This window comes from Vipera ursinii, assembly GCF_947247035.1.
Source record: "Vipera ursinii genome assembly, chromosome: 1".
Lineage (NCBI taxonomy): Eukaryota > Metazoa > Chordata > Lepidosauria > Squamata > Viperidae > Vipera > Vipera ursinii.
Window position 1 is genome coordinate 357793391 of NC_139512.1, and position 22076 is coordinate 357815466.

General features: G+C 53.3%; 1 protein-coding gene across 1 annotated transcript; it reads left to right on the forward strand.

Moving 5' to 3' along the window:
* The first annotated feature begins 2653 nt into the window (after nt 1–2653).
* NUFIP2 (nuclear FMR1 interacting protein 2) lies at nt 2654–21148 on the forward strand. Its single transcript, XM_083379724.1, has 4 exons — nt 2654–2885; nt 11902–13626; nt 19083–19115; nt 19892–21148. The coding sequence occupies exons 1-4, from the start codon at nt 2780–2782 to the stop codon at nt 19942–19944; spliced, it is 1917 nt and encodes a 638-aa protein (XP_083235850.1). The 5' UTR covers nt 2654–2779; the 3' UTR covers nt 19945–21148.
* Nucleotides 21149–22076: the final 928 nt, after the last annotated feature.

Genomic DNA, 22076 nt, shown 5'->3' on the forward strand with positions numbered 1-22076 from the left:
TGACCATTTTTCACGCTTATGACTGTTGCAGCATCCCCGCAGTCACGTGATCAAAATTCAGCCATTTGGCAACTGATTCCTATTTATGACGGTTGCAGAGCCCTGGGGTCTTGTGATCCCCTTTTGCGACCTTCTGACAAGCAAAGTCAGTGGGGAAGCCAGTTTCACTTAACAACCATGTTACCTAATTTAACAACTGCAAGGATTCACTTAACAACCGTGGCAAGGAAGGTCGTGAAATGGGGCACAACTCCCTTAGCAACGCCACTGTGGTCGTAAGGCGAGGACTAACTGAGAAAACAGTACGTTTCTATGGGTAAAAGATTTGGGAAGTGCCCGTTGTAAACCATCGTTTATTAAATCTATTTGGCCTGTTTCTGTTGTTCTTCAGTTGCATAAACTCAGATCTTTGGTTTATCTTATCCAGCCTGGTCCACAGGTTGACGGGTTTATTTTCGCTCTTTTCCTGAACCAACAAAACGCCAGCAAAACAATAAATAATAAACCTTTATTATCAAAGTACAACATGTGTACATTGAGATTAGCTGAGCCTCCCTCCCCCCTGCTCTCTCCCCCCAACACACAGTGACAACAAACCCTCCATCCCACCACACCATGTGAATCAACTACACCACACACCGGCCTCCCAAGTCAATTTTGTATAAGATTATCTCCCATTTAAAAGCCTAACAGCCCACGGATAAAAGCTGTTTTTCACCCTGTTGGTGCGGCTGGCTATACTCCTGTATCTCCTACCCAATGGTAGGATAGTAAAGAGATACCGTCCAGGGTGTGAGTTGTCCCTGAGAATTTTCCTCACTCTTCCAAGGCAACGAGCCCTGGCGAGGTCATCCAGTGGTGTCAGGGAACAGCCCACAATGTCTTGTGCTGTGCTCACCACCCTCTGTAATGCCTTCCTATCCGCGGCTGTCAGACCAGCATACTAAACCACAATACCATACGAGAGGACACTCTCTATGGTAGACCGGTAAAAGAGGGTCATTAGCCGTTGTTCTACCCTGTTCTTCCGCAAACAAAATGCAAACAAACCCAGAATAAATCCCAAGAGCAGAGTAAGGCGGCAAGGGAAAAAAAGAAATACAACATTTGGGGAAAACTGGTTGGCGAAGGAGAAAGTCATACACAATCTTCAGAGAAAACCAAAAGCTTTTTGCTGAACACAGCTAGTCCTCGACTTAAAAATTCATTTAATGACTGTTCAAAGGTGACTTAAGACCGTTTTTCACACTTACCACCGTTGCAACATTCCAAAATTCAAAGGCTTGGGAACTGAATAATAATAATAATAATAATAATAATAATAATAATAATAATAACAACAACAACAACAACAACAACAACAAAACAACAAAACAACAACAACAACAACAACAACAACAACAATAATAATAATAATAATAATAATAATAATAATAATAATAATAAATAATGTTGGAAGAGACTTTGGAGGTCATCTAGTCATCTGCCATTATGACAATGGCAGTGTCCTCGTGGTCCCGTGTTCTCCTTTTGCGACCTTCCGTCAAGCAGAGTCAATGGGGGAAACCAGATTCAATTAACAACCGTGCAACTCACTTTAACAACTGCGCTGATTTACTTAACACCTTTGGCAAGACAGGCCATAAAATGGAGCAAACCTCACTTAAGAACTGTCTAGCTCAGCGATGGAAATTTTGGGCTGGGTTGTGGTAAGTCAAGGGCTAACTGTATATTTGTCTCTTATGTGACACACACACCCCTGCCTTCTGTGACACACTCAATGGGGGGAAATGGGTGTGAGAGTCCCACAGTCCCCCTGGAAAATGGGGAGGGGGTTTAGACCCAGCATCCCCGAAGTAGGAGGACTGCCATGCCCATCAGCCTCCCTCCCCTTCCTGGTGGAGGGCGATGGGTATGGGAGTCCCATCCCATCCAATCCTGGAGAATAGGGGAGGGATCTTGGACCCAGCGCCACTGAAGGATTACCACATCCATCAGCCCCCTCCCTGGCGGGGAGTAAGTACGGGCTTGGGAGTCTGGGATGGGAGGCGAAGTAGAAGGACTGCCATGCCCATCAGCCTCCCTCTTCTTCCTGGTGCAGAGCTGCAATCCTGGAAAACGGGGAGGGGGCTTGGAACCGGCGCCCCCGAATGCCCATCATCCTCTCTCTTCTTCCCAGTGGGGAGCTATGGGCTCAGGAGTCCCATCCAAGCCTGGAAAACGGGGAGCGGCCTTGAACCCGGAGCTCCCCTGAGGAAATGGACTGCCGCGCCCGTCGATTTCTCTCCCTTTCCTGGGGGAGATTGATGGGCAAGGGAGTCCCGTCCCATCCCATCCTGGAAAAGAAGGACTACCATGCCCATCAGCCCCTTTCCCTGCTAGGGGCTCCGGAGTCTGGGATGGGGGGGCGGGAGGGCTTGGAAGCAGAAGGACCGTGGTGCCCATCGGCCTGGCCGGGCGGGGAGCATAGGCTCGCGAGTCTCCCTCCCTGCCTCCTCCCCTCCCCTCCCTCCCTCCCTCCCTCCCTGCCTGCTGTCCACGTCCGCGGTGGGCGTGTCGTGGGCGTGTCGTGGGCGGGGCGCGCTCTCCGCCGCCGGCTGCGTGACGAAGCGCCCTTGAGTCGGGCAGGGCGGGCCTCGCGGGAGGGGGAGGAGCCGGAAGAGCCCCCTCCCTGCCTGACTGGGCGGGGCCGGAAGCGGCGGCCTCCCTCCCTCCCTCCTCCCTCCTCCCTTCCGCGGCGGGCGGGCAGGCGAGGCAGCGGAAGGGCGGCCGGTGCCCGATGGAGGCGCCCCCCCCGCCGCTGCTCTTCTACGGCCAGGGCCGCCCCCCGCCCCAGCCGGGCCCCCCCGCCGCGGCCCCCCCGCCCGGAGCCGGACACGCAGCAGGTGAGGGGAGGGGGAGGGGAGGGAGGGAGGGGAAGGAGCCGGGCCGCTCTTCCCGCCACCCGCCGCCCCCCCCTCCGCGGCCTGGCCTGACCTTCCCGCCGCCTCAGCCCGCCGCCGCCTCCCCGCCGCCGCCATGTTGGTTGGGCGAGCCGGCCTGGCCTTCCCCGGCGAGGCCTGGTGCGAGGGAGGGGCCGGGAGGGCAGGCGGAGGGGCGGCCGGGAGACGGGGGATGCCCTCCGGCGGGCTCCAGGAGGGGGGGGAACTACAGGGCCCAGAAGGCCCCGCGCGGCTGGCTGGGAGCTCCGCCCCTGATCAAGCGTGGCTGGCTGGGGGATTATGGGAGCGGGAGTCCACCCCTCTTAAAAGCAGGCTGGCTGGGGGATTATGGGAGTGGGAGTCCACCCCTCTTAAATCAGGCTGGCTGGGGGATTATGGGAGTGGGAGTCCACCCCTCTTAAATCAGGCTGGCTGGGGGATTATGGGAGTGGAAGTCCTCCCCTCTTAAAGCAGGCTGGCCGGGGGATTCTGGGAGTGGAAGCCCACCCCTCTTAAAGCAGGCTGGCTGGGGGATTCTGGGAGTGGAAGCCCACCCCTCTTAAAGCAGGCTGGCTGGGGGATTATGGGAGTGGGAGTCCACCCCTCTTAAATCAGGCTGGCTGGGGGATTATGGGAGTGGGAGTCCACCCTTCTTAAAGCAGGCTGGCTGGGGGATTATGGGAGTGGGAGTCCACCCCTCTTAAAAGCAGGCTGGCTGGGGGATTATAGGAGTGGGGGTCCACCCCTCTTAAATCAGGCTGGCTGGGGGATTATGGGAGTGGGACTCCACCCCTCTTAAAGCAGGCTGGCTGGGGGATTATGGGAGTGGAAGCCCATCCATCTTAAACCTGCCAAGGGCCTGAAACGCTGGGCAGGCCTTCTCCAAGATGACCAGTCCCTCGCTGGCCTTTCAGACCTCCCAACCGGACCCATAATCCCTCCAGCAGGCCCACAATCTGGGGCTCAAGTCTCAGTGGGAGGTCAAAGCGGGGGGGGGGAGGAAGGGGAGCCCCCTGGAGGGTGCCTGGGGTGGTTTGTGCATGTGGGGCTGCAGCACCAGGCATTTTTATTGGTCTGGCTTTCTGCAGCCTCCGGGCTTTTGCACCAATTGTCCTTCCTGCTAAGCAGGCTGGGCAGTCCACACTATCCGCCAAACATGGGACTTGTAGTTGCATTCCTCTGGAAGGGGGTTGGGGTCTCTGTTTCCCACCCCTTTTGTGTTGAATGGAATGGTTCTTCCCCCCCCACCCCAAAAAAATCCCACCATTGATCCAAGTTCCTGGACATGGCTTAGAGCAGGTTTTTTTGTATGTTTGATTACAAATTTGGCACCTTTAAGAGGGGTGGACTCCAACTCTCAGAATCCCCAAGCCAGCCTGCTTTAAGATTGGGGGGCTTCCACTCCCAGAATCCCTCAGCCAGCTTGCTTTAAGAGGGGTGGACTTCCACTCCCAGAATCCCCCAGCCATGCCCCAAGCACAGTGCACTCGGCTGTGTTACCAAGAGTCCAGTCCACTAAGGTAGAGGTCTCCAAACTGGGGAACTTTTAAGAATTGTGGACTTTTTAACTCCCAGAATTCCCCAGTTAGCCATGCTAGTTGGGGAATTCTGGGAGTTGAAGTCCACAAGTCTTAAAAAGTGGCCGAGTTTGGAGAGCCCTGCATTAAGAGAACCTTGTTACGTGTTGCCATGGGGGGGGGGGAGAAGAACCATTGCAGCCAGGTGACCTTTGGGGGGGCAGGTAGAGCATGTTCTATGCACGGCAAGAGCTTGTGAACTTGGCCTGTTCTGCGCACACGGCTCGGACGCAACCAAACTGCCTTGCAGGTAGTCCTTGCCCTACCATCCAAATTTCCAAGGCTTGAAGTTTGAAAAACTGCGGCTTGGACCCAGCCGGCAGAGCTTGAAAGTCTCCCATCCCTTGTATCGTGTTGTAATTGTTGGTCAGGGACTGGCAGCTCCCTGTTTGTGCGGTCAGCCCAGGCGCTGAAATCTCAGCGAGACCACAAATGGGGCCCTCGGCACCCAGGTTGTGTCAAAAGAGCTTGCGAAGATCACCTGAAAAAAGCCACCTGGTTCACACGCTGCGCTAAATGTCTTAATGGGGCCTGTCCGTTTTTTTCTTGGTGTGTGTCGTTTGTGTGAACCAACCCGCTTGCGGTTTGTCGGCCATGTTTGTGGCTTCATGCGTTTCAGCCACTTTGGGCTTAGTTGTTAAAGACTTTCCCACGACAGGTTTTCCTTGACTTGCAAGCGCAATTTGAGCCCAACGTTTCTGTTGCTGAATGAGATGGTCGTTCAGCGAGCCTTGCCCCATTTTACAACCTTTCTCACAGCCGTTGTTAAGTTAGTCGCACGGTTGTGAGGAGAATCTGGGTTTCCCCAGCGACTTTGCTTATCAGACGGTCTCAAGAGGGAATAACGTGATCTGGGAGACTGTGACCGTTGTAAGTGTGAAAAACGGTCCTAAGTTACTTTTTTGGGTGCCATTGCAACTTCAAACAGTCATTAAATGAATGGTTGTGATTTAATAATATTAATAAAGCTGGAAGGGACCTTGGAGGTCATCTAGTCCAACCCCCTGCTCAGGCTGGAGACCCTAGACCATTTCAGACCAATGTCTGTCCAGTTTCTTCTTAAAAACGCCCCGTGTTGGAGAATTCACCGCTTCTGGTGGCAGGTGGTTTCACTGATTAATTATTCTAACGGTCAGGAAGTTTTTCCGTAATTCCAGGTTGCTTATCTCTCTGGTTAGTTTCCATCTGTTGCTTCTTGTCCTGCCCTTCAGGTGCTTGAGAACTATATTTTATAAATTTAAAAATGCGTAGCTTTTAATAGCATTTTGTGGGATGAAAATGGATCTAGCAGGTCCTAAGTTTGGACTAACACAGCTCCTTTCCTCAGTGAGCATTTTTCCCCCAAAAAACAACAATAAAAAAAGACACTTTCCTGAAAATTTGGGAAAGCTTGTTCCTTTTTGCAGAGCAGATGTTGCACAGCTGCATGGATTATTTTGGATAAATGGAACTCTAAATCTTTGGACTGTTTGGAGAGACCCTTGTCTCACTGGACAAGAAGAATATTAAGGAAATAATAATTAAAAAGCCCGTCTTAAGTTTAGGGAGTTTAGTTCTAAGCTTAAGGCCTGTTTCCACTTGAAATTCCCATGACATGAACGTCACATTTTGGACCGACTGCATTTGGGGGAACATTTTTATGGCTGGAAGTGACTTATCCTCATGAAGTAATAAACTAATCGCGAAGGACGCCAGGGAATCTGCTGGACAGAGCTTCAAAAATTATTTGAGGGGGGGGGAAATGATCAAATAAATTCTGCTGATTTTTAAGGTGAGGTCATTATTGATCCGGAGTGCATCATAGTATCATTTAAGTCCTTAGCTCATGAAAATATTGATTGAGAAGATGCTGGCCAAATGAATCCAAAGCTTGGATGAAGTCTCATAAGTTGCTCCCCTTTAGGGGAGACCTATAATGTTGGGGTGGTCTCTGAGCTGGCTGGTTTTCTTGCAGACGTTTCACTACCAAACATAGGGAACGGTTGCTGGAATTGGGTATGTGTAGTTTAACGAAGAGAAGGGTGAGGGGTGACATGATAGCAGCGTTCCAGGATCTCAGGGGCTGCCCCAAAGAAGAGGGAGTCAAGCTCTTCTCCAAAGCCCCTGAAGGGAGGAGAAGAAGCAACGGGTGGAAACTAATCCAGGAGAGAAGCAACCTGGAACTAAGGAGAAACTTCCTGACAGTCAGAACAATTAACCAGCGGAACCACCTGCCTCCAGAGGTGGTGAATGCTCCAACACTGAAAGTTTTCAAGAAGAGACTGGACAGACATTTGTCTGAAATGATATAGGGTTTCCTGCCTGAGCAAGGGGTTGGACTAGATGACCTCCAAGGTCCCTTCCAACTCTATTATTATTATTATTAACAACCTGCCTCCAGAAGCTGTGAAGGCTCCAACACTGGAGGTTTTCAAGAAGAGACTGGACAGCCACTTGCCTGAAACGGTATAGGGTTTCCTGCCTGAGCAGGGGGTTGGACTAGATATTATTATTATTATTATTATTATTATTATTATTATTATTATTATTATTATTATTATTATTATTATTTTATTTGTATACCGCCCTTCTCCCGAAGGACTCAGGGCAGTGAACAGGGCAATACATGTTAAAAGACAAGAATACAAAAATTAAAAGAGATTAAACAAGATGCCCAAGAACTATAACAATAAGTTAAATACATAAAAAGCAATAAAAACCCAAACCCATCGCCCATCAGGCCAGGCTGGCTTGTTCGAACAGGTAAGTCTTTAGGTCGCGCCGGAAGGAGCGAAGGTCAGGCGCCATCCGAAGCTCAACCGGAAGATGGTTCCATAAGTCCGGTGCGCCCACAGAGAACGCTCTCCCCCTGGGGGCCACCAGTTGACATTCTTTGACCGGTGGCACCCTGAGGAGGCCCTCTCTGTGGGAGCGCACTAGGTGGAGGGAAGTTGATGCCGGCCGCAGGTGCTCCCTGAGGTATTCCGGACCCATGCCATGAAGGGCTTTGTAGGTCATTACCAGATGACCTCCAAGGTCCCTTCCAACTTATTATTATTATTATATAACTATATAACATCATCAGTGCAAGAAAACCACCCAGCTCAGAGATGACATAAGGACCCCATAGTCCTCCTTCTCTTCCCCCCCCCCCACACCCCACTCCCTTCTAGCATTGATGATGTTGCCTAGTTGGGTCATGAAGCATCTGCAAGAAGACCAAACTCAGAGAGCACCAAGGACCCCACAGTCCCTCCTCCTCCTAACCCCCCCCTTTTAGCACTGATAATGTTACTCAATTGGATAATGAAATGTCTGCAAGAAGACCACCAAGCTCAGCACCAAAGACCCCACAGTCCTTCCTCCTCCTCCTCCCTCCTCCTAGTGCTGATGACACCTAGATGGGTCATGAAACGTCTGCAAGAAGACCACCAAGCTCAGAGGGCACCAAGGACCCCTCGTTTCAATCCTGAGCCACACACATCCTTTTCTACCGGCACCCCTAATGACGTTTTATGACCTTTGTGAATTAGGTCAAAGGCGTGTCCCTCGACCTGGGGCCCTCCCAAAGCCTTGGGATTCCCACTCTCATCATCCCTTGCCAGCCTGGCAGTTGCGGTTGATGGACTTCGTAGTCCAGCACTCCTCAAGAAGAGGAGACAACACTGGTGTTTTGCTTCCTTGCCAGACTTGCGCGGCGAGACTCCCAAACTCCGGGAGAGTTGACTGTTGCGAGTAGGGCTCATGCTGTGCAACTTTTGAGATGGGTGGACCTCAATTCCCAGAATTTCCCACCTTATAATCAGCAGGATTGATTGGATCCTTCTCCAAAGTAACTTTTTACAGCTCACGGTCCAGAAAGGTCCTCTGGGGAGCTTTGTGATTAGCTGTCTGTGATTATTCCATGACTACAAGTCACGTCCAGTCATAAAAATGTTCTCTTAAATTGGGGGTCTTCCAGCTTGTGGACTTCAACTCCCAGAATTCCTCAGCCAGGATGCTTTAAGGCAGGGGTATTCCAACTTGACCCTCTTATGACTTGCGGACTTCAACTCCCAGAATTCCTCAGCCAGGATGCTTTAAGACAGGGGTCTTCCAACTTGGCCCTTTGATAATGCCCAGAGCCACAGGCATAAGAGGGACAGCTATTCAGGTAGTCCTCCACTTACAGCCATTTGTTTAGCGACCAAGTTGCAGCAGCATGGGGGAAAAAAACCAGTTCTTGCATTTAGTGTCCCTTTCAAGCAGTCCCTTGGACACAGGTTTAAAATTTGGGCCCTTGGCAACTGGTGTGTGTTTAAGGATGCTGTCAGCGTCACAGGATTGCCCTTTTGAGACCTTCCCACAAGCCAAGTCAAAAGGGGGAAACCTTACGATTCATTTAACAACCGCAACCAAAACGGTAATAAAATCAAATGCAGCTCATTTGATCACCATCTTTCCTTACAGGCAGAAATTTGGGTCCCAGACGACCTGCCAAATTAAATTCCCTCAACTTAGAACAAGTTTTTTTCCCTCCTCTGCCAGTCTTAAGAGGTTGCAGAAACTCACACTGGGCAATTTGGAGACCAGTCAAAGAAGATCCACTTTGGGCCAAAGCTTAAAATGTGGAGATCTGGCGCTGATTCCCACCCACCCCCAGACAGTTTTTCACCATCAAGGTTCACTTTAGGTGCCTCTAAAGCAGAACAGAACAGAATAACAGAGCTGGGAGGGACCTTGGAGGTCATCTAGTCCAGCCCCTTGCTCAGCTAGGAAACCCTGTACCATTTCAGACAAGTGTCTGTCCAGTCTCTTCTTAAAAACTTCCAGTGTTGGAGCATTCACCGCTTCTGGAGGCAGGTTGTTCCACGGGTTAATTGTTCTAACAGGAAATTTCTCCTTAGTTCCAATTTGCTTCTCTCCTTGACTAGTTTCCATCCGTTGCTTCTTGTCCTGCCTTCAGGTGCTTTGGAGGATAGCTTGACTCCCTCTTCTTTGGGGCAGCCCCTGAGATACTGGAAGACTGCCATCATGTCACCCCTCGTCCTTCTCTTCATTTGACTAGACATTCCCAATTCCAGCAACCGTTCCTTATATGTTTGAGCCTCCAGTCCCCTGATCCTCTTTGTTGCTCTTCTCTGCAGTCTTTCTAGAGTCTCAACATATTTTTTACACCGTGGTAACCAAAACTGGATGCAGTATTCCAGGCGTGGCCTTACCAAGGCCTTGTAAAGTGGTATTAATACTTCACGCGATCCTGATTCTCTCCCTCTGTTAATGCAGCCTAGCAACGTGTTGGCTTTTTTGCCAGCTGCAGCACAAGGCTGGCTCCTATTTAAGTGATTGTCCACTAGGACTTGGAGATCCCTCTCAGCGTTGGTACTATTGAGCCAGGTAGCCCCTATACTATACTTGTGCATTTGGTTTTTCTTGCCTAAATGCAGAACTTGACCTTTTCCACCATTGAATTTCACGTTGTTAGATAGCGCCCAGTGTTCAAGTCTGTCTAGATGGTTCTGTATCTTAAGCCTGTCTTCTGGAGCGTTGGTTATTCCTGCCAGCTTGGTGTCCTCTGCGAATTTGATGATTTTGCTTGTTAGAAGGTGGGAAAGGGGGATCACGTGACTCCAGCACACGACAACCGTCATAAGTACGAGCCAGTTGCCCAGCAGCCGAATTTTGATCACGTGACCGTGGGAGTGCTGCGACGGTTGTAAGTGTGAAAGGCGCCATAAGTCACTTTTCCCCAGGGCCGTTCTAACTTCAAACAGCCACGAAATGAACTGTTGTAACTCGAGGATTAACTGCACACATCTCCCAGAAACGGACAGCCCTTTCCTCGCCGTCCCACAGAGCATTGAACCAAATCAAATCATTGGCCGTGTCTGACAGGCTGGCATATTCAGCCTCGGCCGTGGAGCAAGAAACAAATTTTTGCTGCCTAACATGCCAATGGATAGGACAGCCATTTAGCAATATGAGGAAACCAGAGGTGCTCCGTCTACTCTTGGTGTCACTAGCCCAGTCTGTGTCTGAGTAAGTGGAGAGCTGGGCCGTCTTCCCCTTCTCTGGTTCCAGCACAAGGAGAGCATCGGTCGTGCCCCTGAGGTACCTAAGTACCCTTTTAACAGCAGTCCAGTGGAATTCCTTTGGGTGTTCCACATGCCTGGACAGTAGATTCACAGCTAAAGCTATGTCAGGCCTGCTCCAATTGCTGATGTATAGGAAGGAGCCAATCACAGATCTGTAAAGCGTATTATCAGTGAACTCAGGACCGTCCTTGTGAGTGTGATTGTAATAGTCACTTTGTATCGGGCTATGCGTTGAGTTAGATTCTGCCATTTTGCAGTAGCTGCTGGGTTGGAAGTGTTGGTCCCATAGCCGTCCTCACCGGCAACGTATTTCTCCTCCGTTTCCTCCCGCGTCCCTCTCAGCTCTGCAGATCGGAGGAGTCCCGGTTCCTGGACGCTGTTGGGTGCCCAGATTTATTTTCGGTTTGAAATTTGCCCTAGGGCAGGAGTTTTATTATCTGCATCCTCCAGAATCCATTTGCACCTTCCTGTCTCTGTGCCGGAACGTCTTCCTTCTCCTCCTCGTCCTGTCCTGGATGCAGCGTGGGCCCAATTTGAGCGAGGCCACTGCAAAAGCGAGAGAGCAGGCTTGCACATGGGGTGGGGAGGGACGCTTTCTCAGCAAGCCTGTATTGGCAGTTTGGGGTGTGCTGGGCCTTAAGGCAGGGGGTCTTCCAACTCGGCCCTTTGATGACTGGTAGACTTCAACTCCCAGAATTCCTCAGCCAGGCAAGTGTGCCTGGCTGAGGAATTCTGGGAGTTGAAGTCCACCAGTCATCAAAGAGCCAAGGTTCCCCACCCAAGCTCTAGAGCAGGGGTCTTCAAACGTGGCCCTTTGATGACTGGTGGACTTCCACTCCCAGGATTCCCCAGACTGGATGCTTTAAAATGGGGAGACTTCCAATTCCCTGGATGGAGAATTCTGGGAGTGGAAGTCCATACCTCTTAAAAGGTGCAGTCTGTAATGGACACTTTAAGGCAGCGGTCTTCCAACTTTGATGACTTGTGGACTTCAACTCCCAGAATTCCTCAGCCAGACCCCTGTTTTACATGGATGAGCAGAAGCGTAAACTCCTGATTTTAAGGAATGGATTCAAGAGAGGCGTTCTTTACACTATTAGTTTTTGAAGTGTCTGCTCGCTTTTTGAGGGAGATGGATGGTCTAGAAATGCAGAATATAAACCAATACATACCTAGACCAGGGGTGTCCAAGCTTGGCCCCTTTAAGACTTGTGGACTTCAGCTCCCAGAATTCCTCAGCCAGCGTGCCTTAAGCCTTTGCGGTGTGTCTTGTGGGGTGGGGGGGGGTGTCTTCTAAATACCTTCTACGAGCTTGCAGGCCTCTAATCTTCCGCTCTTCCCTTTGTGCAGATTATGGCGAAGTCAACGGGACCGTCGGCAACCGAGACCCCTTCCTGACATCTCCCGGTGCCAGTGACTTGCCAGGCCCCGTTTCCGTGGTCCCCAACGGCAGCCAGCCCGGCAGGGAGCTTAGCCTGGCTCTCAAGCCGACGGCGAAAGGCGGCATGTTCGTTAAAGCTGGCCTGAAAACCAAGACCTTCACCCTGAAGAGCGGCCTGGACAGGAAGAACGAGCGATGCAACGAGAGCGGAAGCCGAGAGGGTCAGCCTTGGGACAAAGCCGAGATGCACCCCGTCGCCAACGGCATCCCGGCCAACGGCTCTGAGTACATTACCAATGGCTGCGCCGGCAAAGGGGCCGACAACGACGGCAGCGGCTCGGAGAGCGGCTACACCACCCCCAAAAAGCGGAAAGGACGGCGCAACAGCGCCAAGGGCTGTGAGAACTTGAGTCTGGGGCAGGAGAAGATCGTGCCCTGCAGCTCGGTCCCGGCCGTGAAGCTGGAGCCGGAGTCATTCAGGGCCGACGGCGGCGGGGACCCGAAGGCCGGCCCTCGGCTGGATGGCCTCAAGCCCGCATGGAAGTGTGAGCAGCCCCCGGGGGCCCTGGGGGCGGGCCGCGGGAAGCCAGTCGGAGTCGCGGACATGCTTCGGAAGGCCGCGGATGCCAAAGTCGGACCGGCCAGCAAAAAGTTTGAGGAGCGTCCCAAAGGGAAGCACGTCTTGGTGTCGTCCTCGAAGGAAGATTCTTGGACACTGTTTAAGCCGCCCCCGGTTTTCCCCGTGGACAACAGCAGCGCCAAGATCGTTCCCAAGATCAGTTACGCCAGCAAAGTGAAAGAGAACCTCAACAAGGCGGTTCCTTCGCTCTCCTCCTCCTCCTCCTCCTCTTCCTCGTGTTCCTCTTCTGCAGGAGAGGTCCCGGCCCAGCCCTCCACCCGCCTCCCCCAGGTCCCCATGTCCGCCATGAAGTCCGTTACATCGGGCAGCTTTTCCAACGGGCCGCTCTTGGCAGGGGCTGACCGCGGGGGGTGCCCGGCCGGGGTGCAGGCCCTGCTAGTGCCAGCTGCTAGTACTGTCCTTTCGGCCTCTCCCAAGCTGTCCTGCCAGGACGCCGGTCCCTCCGCGGTCGCCCCAGAGCAGCCGAAGTCGAGTCTTTTCATCTATCCCTCCAGTATGCACGGCCTGTTTAGCGTGGCCGAGTCTCCCTTCCTGGCCACGCAGCAAAACCTGGGCGATATCTTCCAGAACCAGTGGGGGTTATCGTTTATAAATGAGCCCAGCGCGGGCCCGGAGACTTCTTCGGCCAGGAAACCGACGGACACCAAGGGGGCCGACGTGACCTTCCAGGGCTCCTTCCCCGCCACATCGGTTCCTCGCCGGGCTGAGACGCCTCCCGCCGGACCTGAACCGCCGGCCTTCCCCAAGGCCTACGAGCTAGCCAAACGGACTAGTCCCCAGCTGTTGGGTGGCCTCTTAAAGCTGGGGGCCGCTGGGGAGGACAGCGAGCTGCTGTTAGAGCCCCACCTGCCAGGGGGCCTGCCCCAGGCTGACCCGGGGGGGTCGGGGGCCTTTGTGTTCCTCGCCAAGGACTACCGCGTGGAAAGTTGCTCGTCTTCGCCTACGAACACTTTGTTAGTCTCCACCAAAGAGCAGAGCGCCCCCAGCAGTCTAGAAAGGAAAGCCAGCTGGGGGGAGTTTGACCTGCGGGCAGCTGTTCTATATCACATCCAAGGTAATGGCTTACTTCCCCCCTCCTCGCTGGGAGGGACTCCGCTCCCCATCAGCCCCAGCCATTCTAGAGCACTGCCGTCCAGCTTAAGGTTGAAGGAAGGGTTTGGGCCCCTTTGGCCTCCCTGGGGTCCGGGAGCTGGAGAGGGTGGGGCAGTCATACAGGTAGCCCTCACTTTTAAGACCACGATGGAGCCCGAAATTTCAGTTGCTAAGCGAGATGGTTGTTAAGTGAGTTTTGCCCCATTTTACAGATGTTCTTGCCACAGTTGTTAAGGGAACTTGCATCTGTTAAGTTAGTCACAGGGTTGTTAAGCGAATCTGGCTTCTCCCGTTGACTTTTGTTTGTCAGGAGGTTGCAAAAGGGGGGGTGGTCACGTGACCCTCCCCAGGACGCTGCGACCATCATAAATACAAGCCAGCTGGTCCTTGACCCTTCCGTCCGCTTCATTTAGTGACTGAAGTTCACCACCACACTGGAAAAAGTGACTTTGACTGGTCTCCAACACTTAGAGCTTTCGCAGCATTCCCACAATCCAACTTTGGGCCATTTGGCAAGTAGGGTGTATTTAGCATGGTGACAGTGCGCTGGGATCCCCTGATCCCCAATTGCCACCTTCCCAGCCAGCAAAGTCAATGGGGAAAGCTGAATTTTCGTAACAATCGTGGCCAAAAGGTAGAATCCAGCAGGCCTCACTTGACAGCCCCACTTTGCTTTGCAGGGGGGAAATTCTGGGCCCTTAATAACAACTGTGTTGTTTGGGTGGTCAACGCAAGCGTTGATTGTGTATTGCAAGGAAGGGTGTGTGCTGCTGCCAGCAAGGGTTTGTCAGCCTGGGAAAGAGGGTCAGGTTGAACCACGGCCTGTTTTTCTGCCTGCCCCTTGTGAGGTGGAGAGTGAGCTGAGCCTTGGGGGTCTTGGCCAAGGACAGACCCTCCCCCCCGGTCTTCAGCCAGCAGAAGGCCTGCTTAAGTCCTCGATAGGGACGGAGGCCTATAAAATGGGCAGGGCGGTCTTTTTGTGAGAGGCTGGCCTTTTCTGGCGGGTGTAACTGCGGGTGGGGGTCCCTTTGGCCGAGAAGCCCTCCGGTCCCTGCCTACCGGAGTGGGGCTCCCCTTTCTGCTATCCAGGTTCTGGCTCCTGCAGGACTGGCGTTCCTACGATGGGTTTTTTATTTTAGTTCTTTATGATTTTTATAAATAAGCCCAAGTGAGTCCTCCTTCCACTTCCTCTTTTCCACACAACAACCCTGTGAGGTGGTTGGGCTGAGAGAGGAGGACTGACCCAAGGTCTCCTAGCTGGCTTTCAGGCCTGAGGCAGGATCAGAACTCAAAGCCTCCTGGTGATTGGCCCAGAGTCACCCATCCAGCTTTCCTGCCTAGGGCGGGACTAGAATTCCCTGTCTCCTGGTGATTGGCCCAGAGTCACCCAGCCGGCTTTCCTGCCTAGGGCAGGACTAGAATTCCCACTCTCCTGGTAATTGACCCAAAGTCACCCAGCCGGCTTTCCTGCCTAGGGCGGGACTAGAATTCCCACTCTCCTGGTGATTGACCCAGAGTCACCCAGCCAGCTTTCCTGCCTAGGGCAGGACTAGAATTACCACTCTCCTGGTAATTGACCCAAAGTCACCCAGCCGGCTTTCCTGCCTAGGGCGGGACTAGAATTCCCACTCTCCTGGTGATTGACCCAAAGTCACCCAGCCGGCTTTCCTACCTAGGGCGGGACTAGAATTCCCACTCTCCTGGTGATTGGCCCAGAGTCACCCAGCCGGCTTTCCTGCCTAGGGCAGGACTAGAATTCCCACTCTCCTGGTAATTGGCCCAAAGTCATCCAGCCGGCTTTCCTGCCTAGGGCGGGACTAGAATTCCCACTCTCCTGGTGATTGACCCAGAGTCACCCAGCCGGCTTTCCTGCCTAGGGCGGGACTAGAATTCCCACTCTCCTGGTGATTGACCCAAAGTCACCCAGCCGGCTTTCCTACCTAGGGCGGGACTAGAATTCCCACTCTCCTGGTGATTGGCCCAGAGTCACCCAGCCGGCTTTCCTGCCTAGGGCAGGACTAGAATTCCCACTCTCCTGGTAATTGGCCCAAAGTCATCCAGCCGGCTTTCCTGCCTAGGGCGGGACTAGAATTCCCACTCTCCTGGTAATTGGCCCAAAGTCATCCAGCCGGCTTTCCTGCCTAGGGCGGGACTAGAATTCCCACTCTCCTGGTGATTGACCCAAAGTCACCCAGCCGGCTTTCCTACCTAGGGCGGGACTAGAATTCCCACTCTCCTGGTGATTGGCCCAGAGTCACCCAGCCGGCTTTCCTGCCTAGGGCAGGACTAGAATTCCCACTCTCCTGGTAATTGGCCCAAAGTCATCCAGCCGGCTTTCCTGCCTAGGGCGGGACTAGAATTCCCACTCTCCTGGTAATTGGCCCAAAGTCATCCAGCCGGCTTTCCTGCCTAGGGCGGGACTAGAATTCCCACTCTCCTGGTGATTGGCCCGGAGTCACCCAGCTGGCTTTCCTGCCTAGGGCGGGACTAGAATTCCCACTCTCCTGGTAATTGGCCCAAAGTCACCCAGCCGGCTTTCCTGCCTAGGGCGGGACTAGAATTCCCTGTCTCCTGGTGATTGGCCAGAGTCACCCAGCCGGCTTACCTGCCTAGGGCGGGACTAGAATTCCCACTCTCCTGGTGATTGATCCAAAGTCACCCAGCCAGCTTTCATGCCTAAGGCGGGACTAGAACTCCCAGGCTCCAAGTTTCTAGCCTGGTGCCTTAATGGCTGGACCAAACTGCAGTGCCTAGGTGCTTTTGCTCGGTCCCCTTGTGTGCCCTGCATCCTCTCTACATGGGGCTGCCCTTGAGGACCACCCGGAAGCTCCAACTGGTACAGAATGCAGCCGCGAGAGTGGTGTTGGGAGTCTCCCGATACTCCCACGTTACACCTCTGCTCCGTGAGCTGCATTGGTTGCCAGTTGTCTTCCGGGTGAGATTCAAGGTACTGGTAACGGTGTTCAAAGCACTCCATGGCATGGGGCCGGAGTACCTCAGGGAACATCTGCTGCCGGCATCAAGCTCCCTGCGCCCTGTGCGTTCCCACAGAGAGGGCCTCCTCAGGGTGCCACCGATCAGAGAATGTCGATTGGTGGCCCCCAGGGGGAGATCCTTCTCTGTGGGCGCTCCGGAGCTGTGGAATCAGCTACCGGTTGAGCTCCGGATGGCGCCCGATCTTCGCTCCTTTCGTCGCGATCTTAAGACATTTTTGTTTGTACAAGCTGGCCTAGCCTGATGGGGATTGCTGGGGTTGTTTTATCTTTGGTCTTTTAATTTTTCTTGGGGTTTTTAGCACTGTATTTCCATTGTTTTTAACTAGGGCAATTGTTTAATCTTTTTTAATGTTTGTATTTGCTATTTTATTCTGCCCTGTGAACCGCCCTGAGTCCTCAGGGAGAAGGGCGGTATATAAATGTTATTAAATTAAATTAAATTAAATTAAATCCTTGATTTATAGCTCAGCACACCTGGGCCGTTGGGGGGACTGACGGCTACCTCGCGCGGTCGTTTCCCTTGGGTCTCCTCTGACCTGCTTGATGCAGCCTCTCCCAAAGGGGTCAGCCTGACCTTGGGAATGGATCCATTGATGGAGGAATGGGACACCAGGTGGCTGGTTGACCAATGGCCGAAGCCTGGCCGGGATGGCTGTGGCCTATCTGGGCCTCCTTCCACGGTGGCTCAGTGGGTTAGGACGCTGAGCTTGTCGATCAGAAGGTCGGCAGTTTGGCGGGTCGAATCCCGAGTGCCACGTAACAGAGTGAGCACCTGTTACGTGTCCCAGCCTCTGCCAACCTAGCAGTTCGAAAGCACGTAAAAAGGCAAGTAGAAAAATAGGGACCACTACGGTGGGAAGGTAACAGCGTTCCGTGCGCCTTTGGCGTCTAGTCATGCCGGCCACATGACCACGGAGACGTCCTCGGACAAGCGCTGGCTCTTCGGCTTTGAAACAGAGATGAGCACCGGCCCCTAGAGTCGGAAACGACTAGCACGCGTGTGCGGGGGAACCTTTACCTTTTTAGTGGCCCCTTTAGGACCTGTGGACTTCAACTCCCAGAATTCCTCAGCTAGTCCACAGGTCTTAAAGGGGCCATAGTTCCGCCCCCCTTGCTTTCGTAGAGGAGAACGCTAGTCTCCAAGGACAGCCCATCCAACTGCAGCCAACTGGCTCAAAGGAAGACTGTGGCCCTTGGCATAACTTGGGCCATCTTACCAACTGTGCTTGGGGGTTAGGGTTAGGGTGGGGAATTCTGGGAGTTGGGAATCCAAGGTTGGGCATCCCTGTCTAGACTCTCCTGCTTCAGCGGGTGTGTGTGGGTGGGTGTGTTGGATGGACTAGAAGACCTCCGAGGTCCCTCCCGGCTCTGTCCTTCAGTTCGCAACGTCCACAGTGTCAAGAGGTCGGGTAATTCGCAGTTTGCCCCTTTCTCACAACTCAAGTTTCACACTCCCCCACGTGACAGCAGAACTTGCCTGCCTGGCTTGCGAGCTGATTGGCCCTTGTGTAAAGACTCCCGATCCTCACTTAACAACCGGAATACAGCTAAGTCCTCGACTTACGGCCATTCGTTTGAAGTTGCAATGGGTTGGGGTGGGGAAAAAGCCACTCGTGACCGTTTCTACGTTACGACCGTTGCCCCATCCCGTGGTCGCGTGGTCAGAATTTAGACGCTTGGCAACCGGCTCACGTTTATGACAGTTGCAGCGTCCTGGGTTCACAGTCACTAGTGGACTTCAACTCCCAGAATTCCTCAGCCAGGCACACGTGCCTGGCTGAGGAATTCTGGGAGTTGAAGTCCACAAGTCATCAAAGGGCCAAGTTGGAAGACCGCTGCCTTAAAGTGTCCATTACAGACTTTGCACCTTTTAAGAGGTATGGACTTCCACTCCCAGAATTCCCCATCCAGGGAATTGGAAGTCTCCCCATCTTAAAGCATCCAGGCTGGGGAATTCTGGGAGTGGAAGTCCACCAGTCATAAAAGGGCCATGTTGGAAGACCCCTGCTCTAGAGCCTGGGTGGGGAACCTTGGCTCCTTTATGACTGGTGGACTTCAACTCCCAGAATTCCTCAGCCAGGCACGTTGGCTAAGGAATTCTGGGAGTTGAAGTCCACAAGTCTTAACAAGGGCCAAGTTTGGAGGCCCCTGCCTTAACAGCTATGGCAAAACTGGTCGTAAAATGGGGCCAAACTCACAGCCGCCGCCTTGCGTGGCAGTGGCCGCGTTGGGCTCCCTTGGTGTCGTAAGTGAGCGGTGGGGCCGCTGTGGCTAACAATGGGGTCATATGGGGCATCCCCTTGTATGACTGCCTTTCGTAGTGACGGGAATTCCCATCCCGGTTTTTCCCGTGCTTGAGTGAGGACCGCCTGCACGATCGAAAACATTAACTGCCGTTTCTCTCCTTTTCTTTTTCTTGCAGAAATGGAATCTATTTGTAATTTGCAAAAGCGAGGTAAGGGTTTCCCTGCTTCAGGCCTCCCCCACAGGAGCGAGTGCAGTGGGAGGTTTGGGGTGGACCACTGAGGGGTGGGGAATTCTGGGAGTTGAAGGCCACGGCCCTTAAGGCGGGGGAATTCTGGGGATTGAGGGCCACAAGTCTTAAGGCGGGGGAATTCTGGGGATTGAAGGCCACAAGTCTTAAGGCGGGGGAATTCTGGGGATTGAAGGCCACAGCCCTTAAGGCGGGGGAATTCTGGGAGTTGAAGGCCACAAGTCTTAAGGCGGGGGAATTCTGGGGATTGAAGGCCACAAGTCTTAAGGCGGGGGAATTCTGGGGATTGAAGGCCACAGCCCTTAAGGCGGGGGAATTCTGGGAGTTGAAGGCCACAAGTCTTAAGGCGGGGGAATTCTGGGGATTGAAGGCCACAAGTCTTAAGGCGAGGGAATTCTGGGGATTGAAGGCCACAGCCCTTAAGGCGGGGGAATTCTGGGGATTGAAGGCCACAAGTCTTAAGGCGGGGGAATTCTGGGGATTGAAGGCCACAGCCCTTAAGGTGGGGGAATTCTGGGAGTTGAAGGCCACAGCGCTTAAGCCTGGGGAATTCTGGGAGTTGAAGTCCGTAAATTTTAAAGCTGGCTGGGGAATGCTGGGACTTGAAGTCCACAGGTCTCAAAGAGGCCAAGTTTGGCAACCCCTGATTTAACGGAGCGGACTCATGGGGGGTGGGGGGGCGCAGGACAGCCAGGCTGGCCGCCCGTTTCACTCGGACCCTGTTCTTCCTTTTGCAGACCCCAAACGGATAATCACTTACGCTGAAGGCCTGGACACCCCCAGCACCTGAGCTGCAGCCGGACGGTTTCCGCTGGGCCCGTGGGCTGTCCCCAACGGGGGGGGGGGGGAGGGGGGCGTCGCTGGTCATCTCCGGCCGTCTGAATCCGAACCGCAGGATCATCTCGTGTGTGTGTGTGTGTGTGTATATACTGACGCACGCCCGCCTGACACAACACCTGCTTGGCAGAGACTCCTGCCTGGTTATTTAAACCCCACTTCGAAATGGCCGGAATCTTTGCCAGATATTCTCTTTTTTTTTCTCCCCTTCCTCCCCCTTTCATTTTTTTCCTTTTCCTTCCTTTTCTTTTTTTCCCCCCCTCTTCCTCTTTAAAACAACCACAACAACAAAAAGAGGAAAAAAACCCACACGCGGGTAGAGGCTTAGCTTGTCCCCGTAGCTCTTGAGCATCGCGAGCAGAAGCGTGTCGGGGTTTCGTCGTCGTGGTTTTGGGTTTTTTTGGGGGGGGCTTTGCAATTGTCGGTAACCCACTTAAACCAGGAAGAGACTCTTCCGAACCCCACTTTTGTTCGCTGGGTGGGGGGTGGGGAGGAATTAACCTTGAATCCTCACGTCTCCCCACCGCCGCCACCACCCTGGCAAAAAGGGGGGGGGCGAGAGTGGAATTCGGACGTTGGCCCAAAGACCGTGTTCCCCTTTGGGGTGGGGGGGTGGGGGCAGATGTTTTTGCGAAGATACATCTACCCCTCGAAGCCCTTGACCGTGGTTGGCGGGGCGGAGCGATGGAGCTTTGTTTCAATGCGGTATCCAGGGTTGGGGTGTGAGTGTGTGTCTGTGGGTGTGTGTGTGTGTGTGACTCGCTAGACTCCCATCCTTTTAAGATGGGTTTACCCCTCCCCCCCCCCAGAATCAGGCCAAAAAAACAAAACAAAACTGGATCTATTCTGAGTTTTGCCTCCTGCAATCCTTTGGCGTAGGCAAATGCTCTCTTTTTGTGCTAACCTTGCGCACCGCATGTGTGAACACGTGGATTCTCCCCCCACCCCACCCCCCCATGCACGTGGCAACTGGTAACAGGAGTTAATTTATAAAAGTTAAACTGAACCAGCTTCTCTTCCCCCCTCCCGTCCCCTCCTCCTCCTGGGTGGGGTGTGCCTCCCCCTCATTTCCCTCCCCCCACCAAGCCTGCTTTCTCACCCTGGTGCGAGCTCTGGACATCACAGACACACACACACACACACACACACACACACGAGGAAACGGGTCAGAACAAACAACAGAGACCGCAAAGGCAAATCCGGAGCTGTGTGTGTGTGGGTCTTCTGAGGATGGGCTCCGGATGTGCATTTGCGGTCTCTGTTGCTTGTTCTGACCCGTTTCCTCCCCCGAATGGCGAAGTTTGCGTGATTCGCACCCAAATCGTTTTTTTAAAGAATTCCTTCGGGTTGCGTTTTTTGTGTGCTGGAGCAGGCAGGGTGCGGGGTGGGTGGGTGGGTGGGCTTGGGTAGGTCCACCGCTGCAGTTAGGTCTGAGGAGGGGGGTCTTGGATCAGAAGCTGTTCTACCCCCTCCCACCCACCACCCACCCCCAAATGAGACCAAAGGACACGCAAGGGCTTTTGAACCCCACGTCGGGCTTTCCCAGACAATGCCCAGATGTGGCTGGACCCCTACAGAAGTTGTGTGTGTGTGTGTGTGTGTGTGTGTGTGTGGCGAGCGGGGGCAATTTACACATTTGGATCTCCTGAAGCTCTTTCCAGGGTGGGGGAGAGGCGCCTCCGTCTCTCAAGTGGGGAAGGGTCCGCCGCGGTTTTAAATTTTTGTCTTTTTTGTGCGCCTTTAACGCGTCTCTGAAAAATGGTTCCCGAGATTGATTTTATTTTTCCCCTGCTTTTATTTTGCTAGGATTTACTGCTGGTCTTAACTGCTTCTGTCCCTGCTTCCTGACCCTCTCCCCCCCCCCGATGCCCCCCAGGATTAAGTTGCACATCATGATGGACCCAACTCTGATCCTTACCCTCCCCCCCCCAAAAAAATAATTAAACCTCTATTTTCCTGTTTCCCAAATAGAATTTAATTATAATCCCATATTAAGACGGTGTAGAGGGGGGGGGATTTGATCTGTTCCTTCTCGACTATGGACAAAATACTCCCCCCTCCCCATTACGTGTAAACTTCCCTTCT

Coding starts and splice junctions, on each gene's coding strand:
- NUFIP2 (XM_083379724.1), top strand. CDS start 2,780: ATGGAGGCGCCCCCCCCGCCGCTGCTCTTCTACGGCCAGGGCCGCCCC. Junction 13,627..19,082: donor TGTTCTATATCACATCCAAG/GTAATGGCTTAC, acceptor TTTTTCTTGCAG/AAATGGAATCTATTTGTAAT. Junction 19,116..19,891: donor TTGTAATTTGCAAAAGCGAG/GTAAGGGTTTCC, acceptor TTCCTTTTGCAG/ACCCCAAACGGATAATCACT.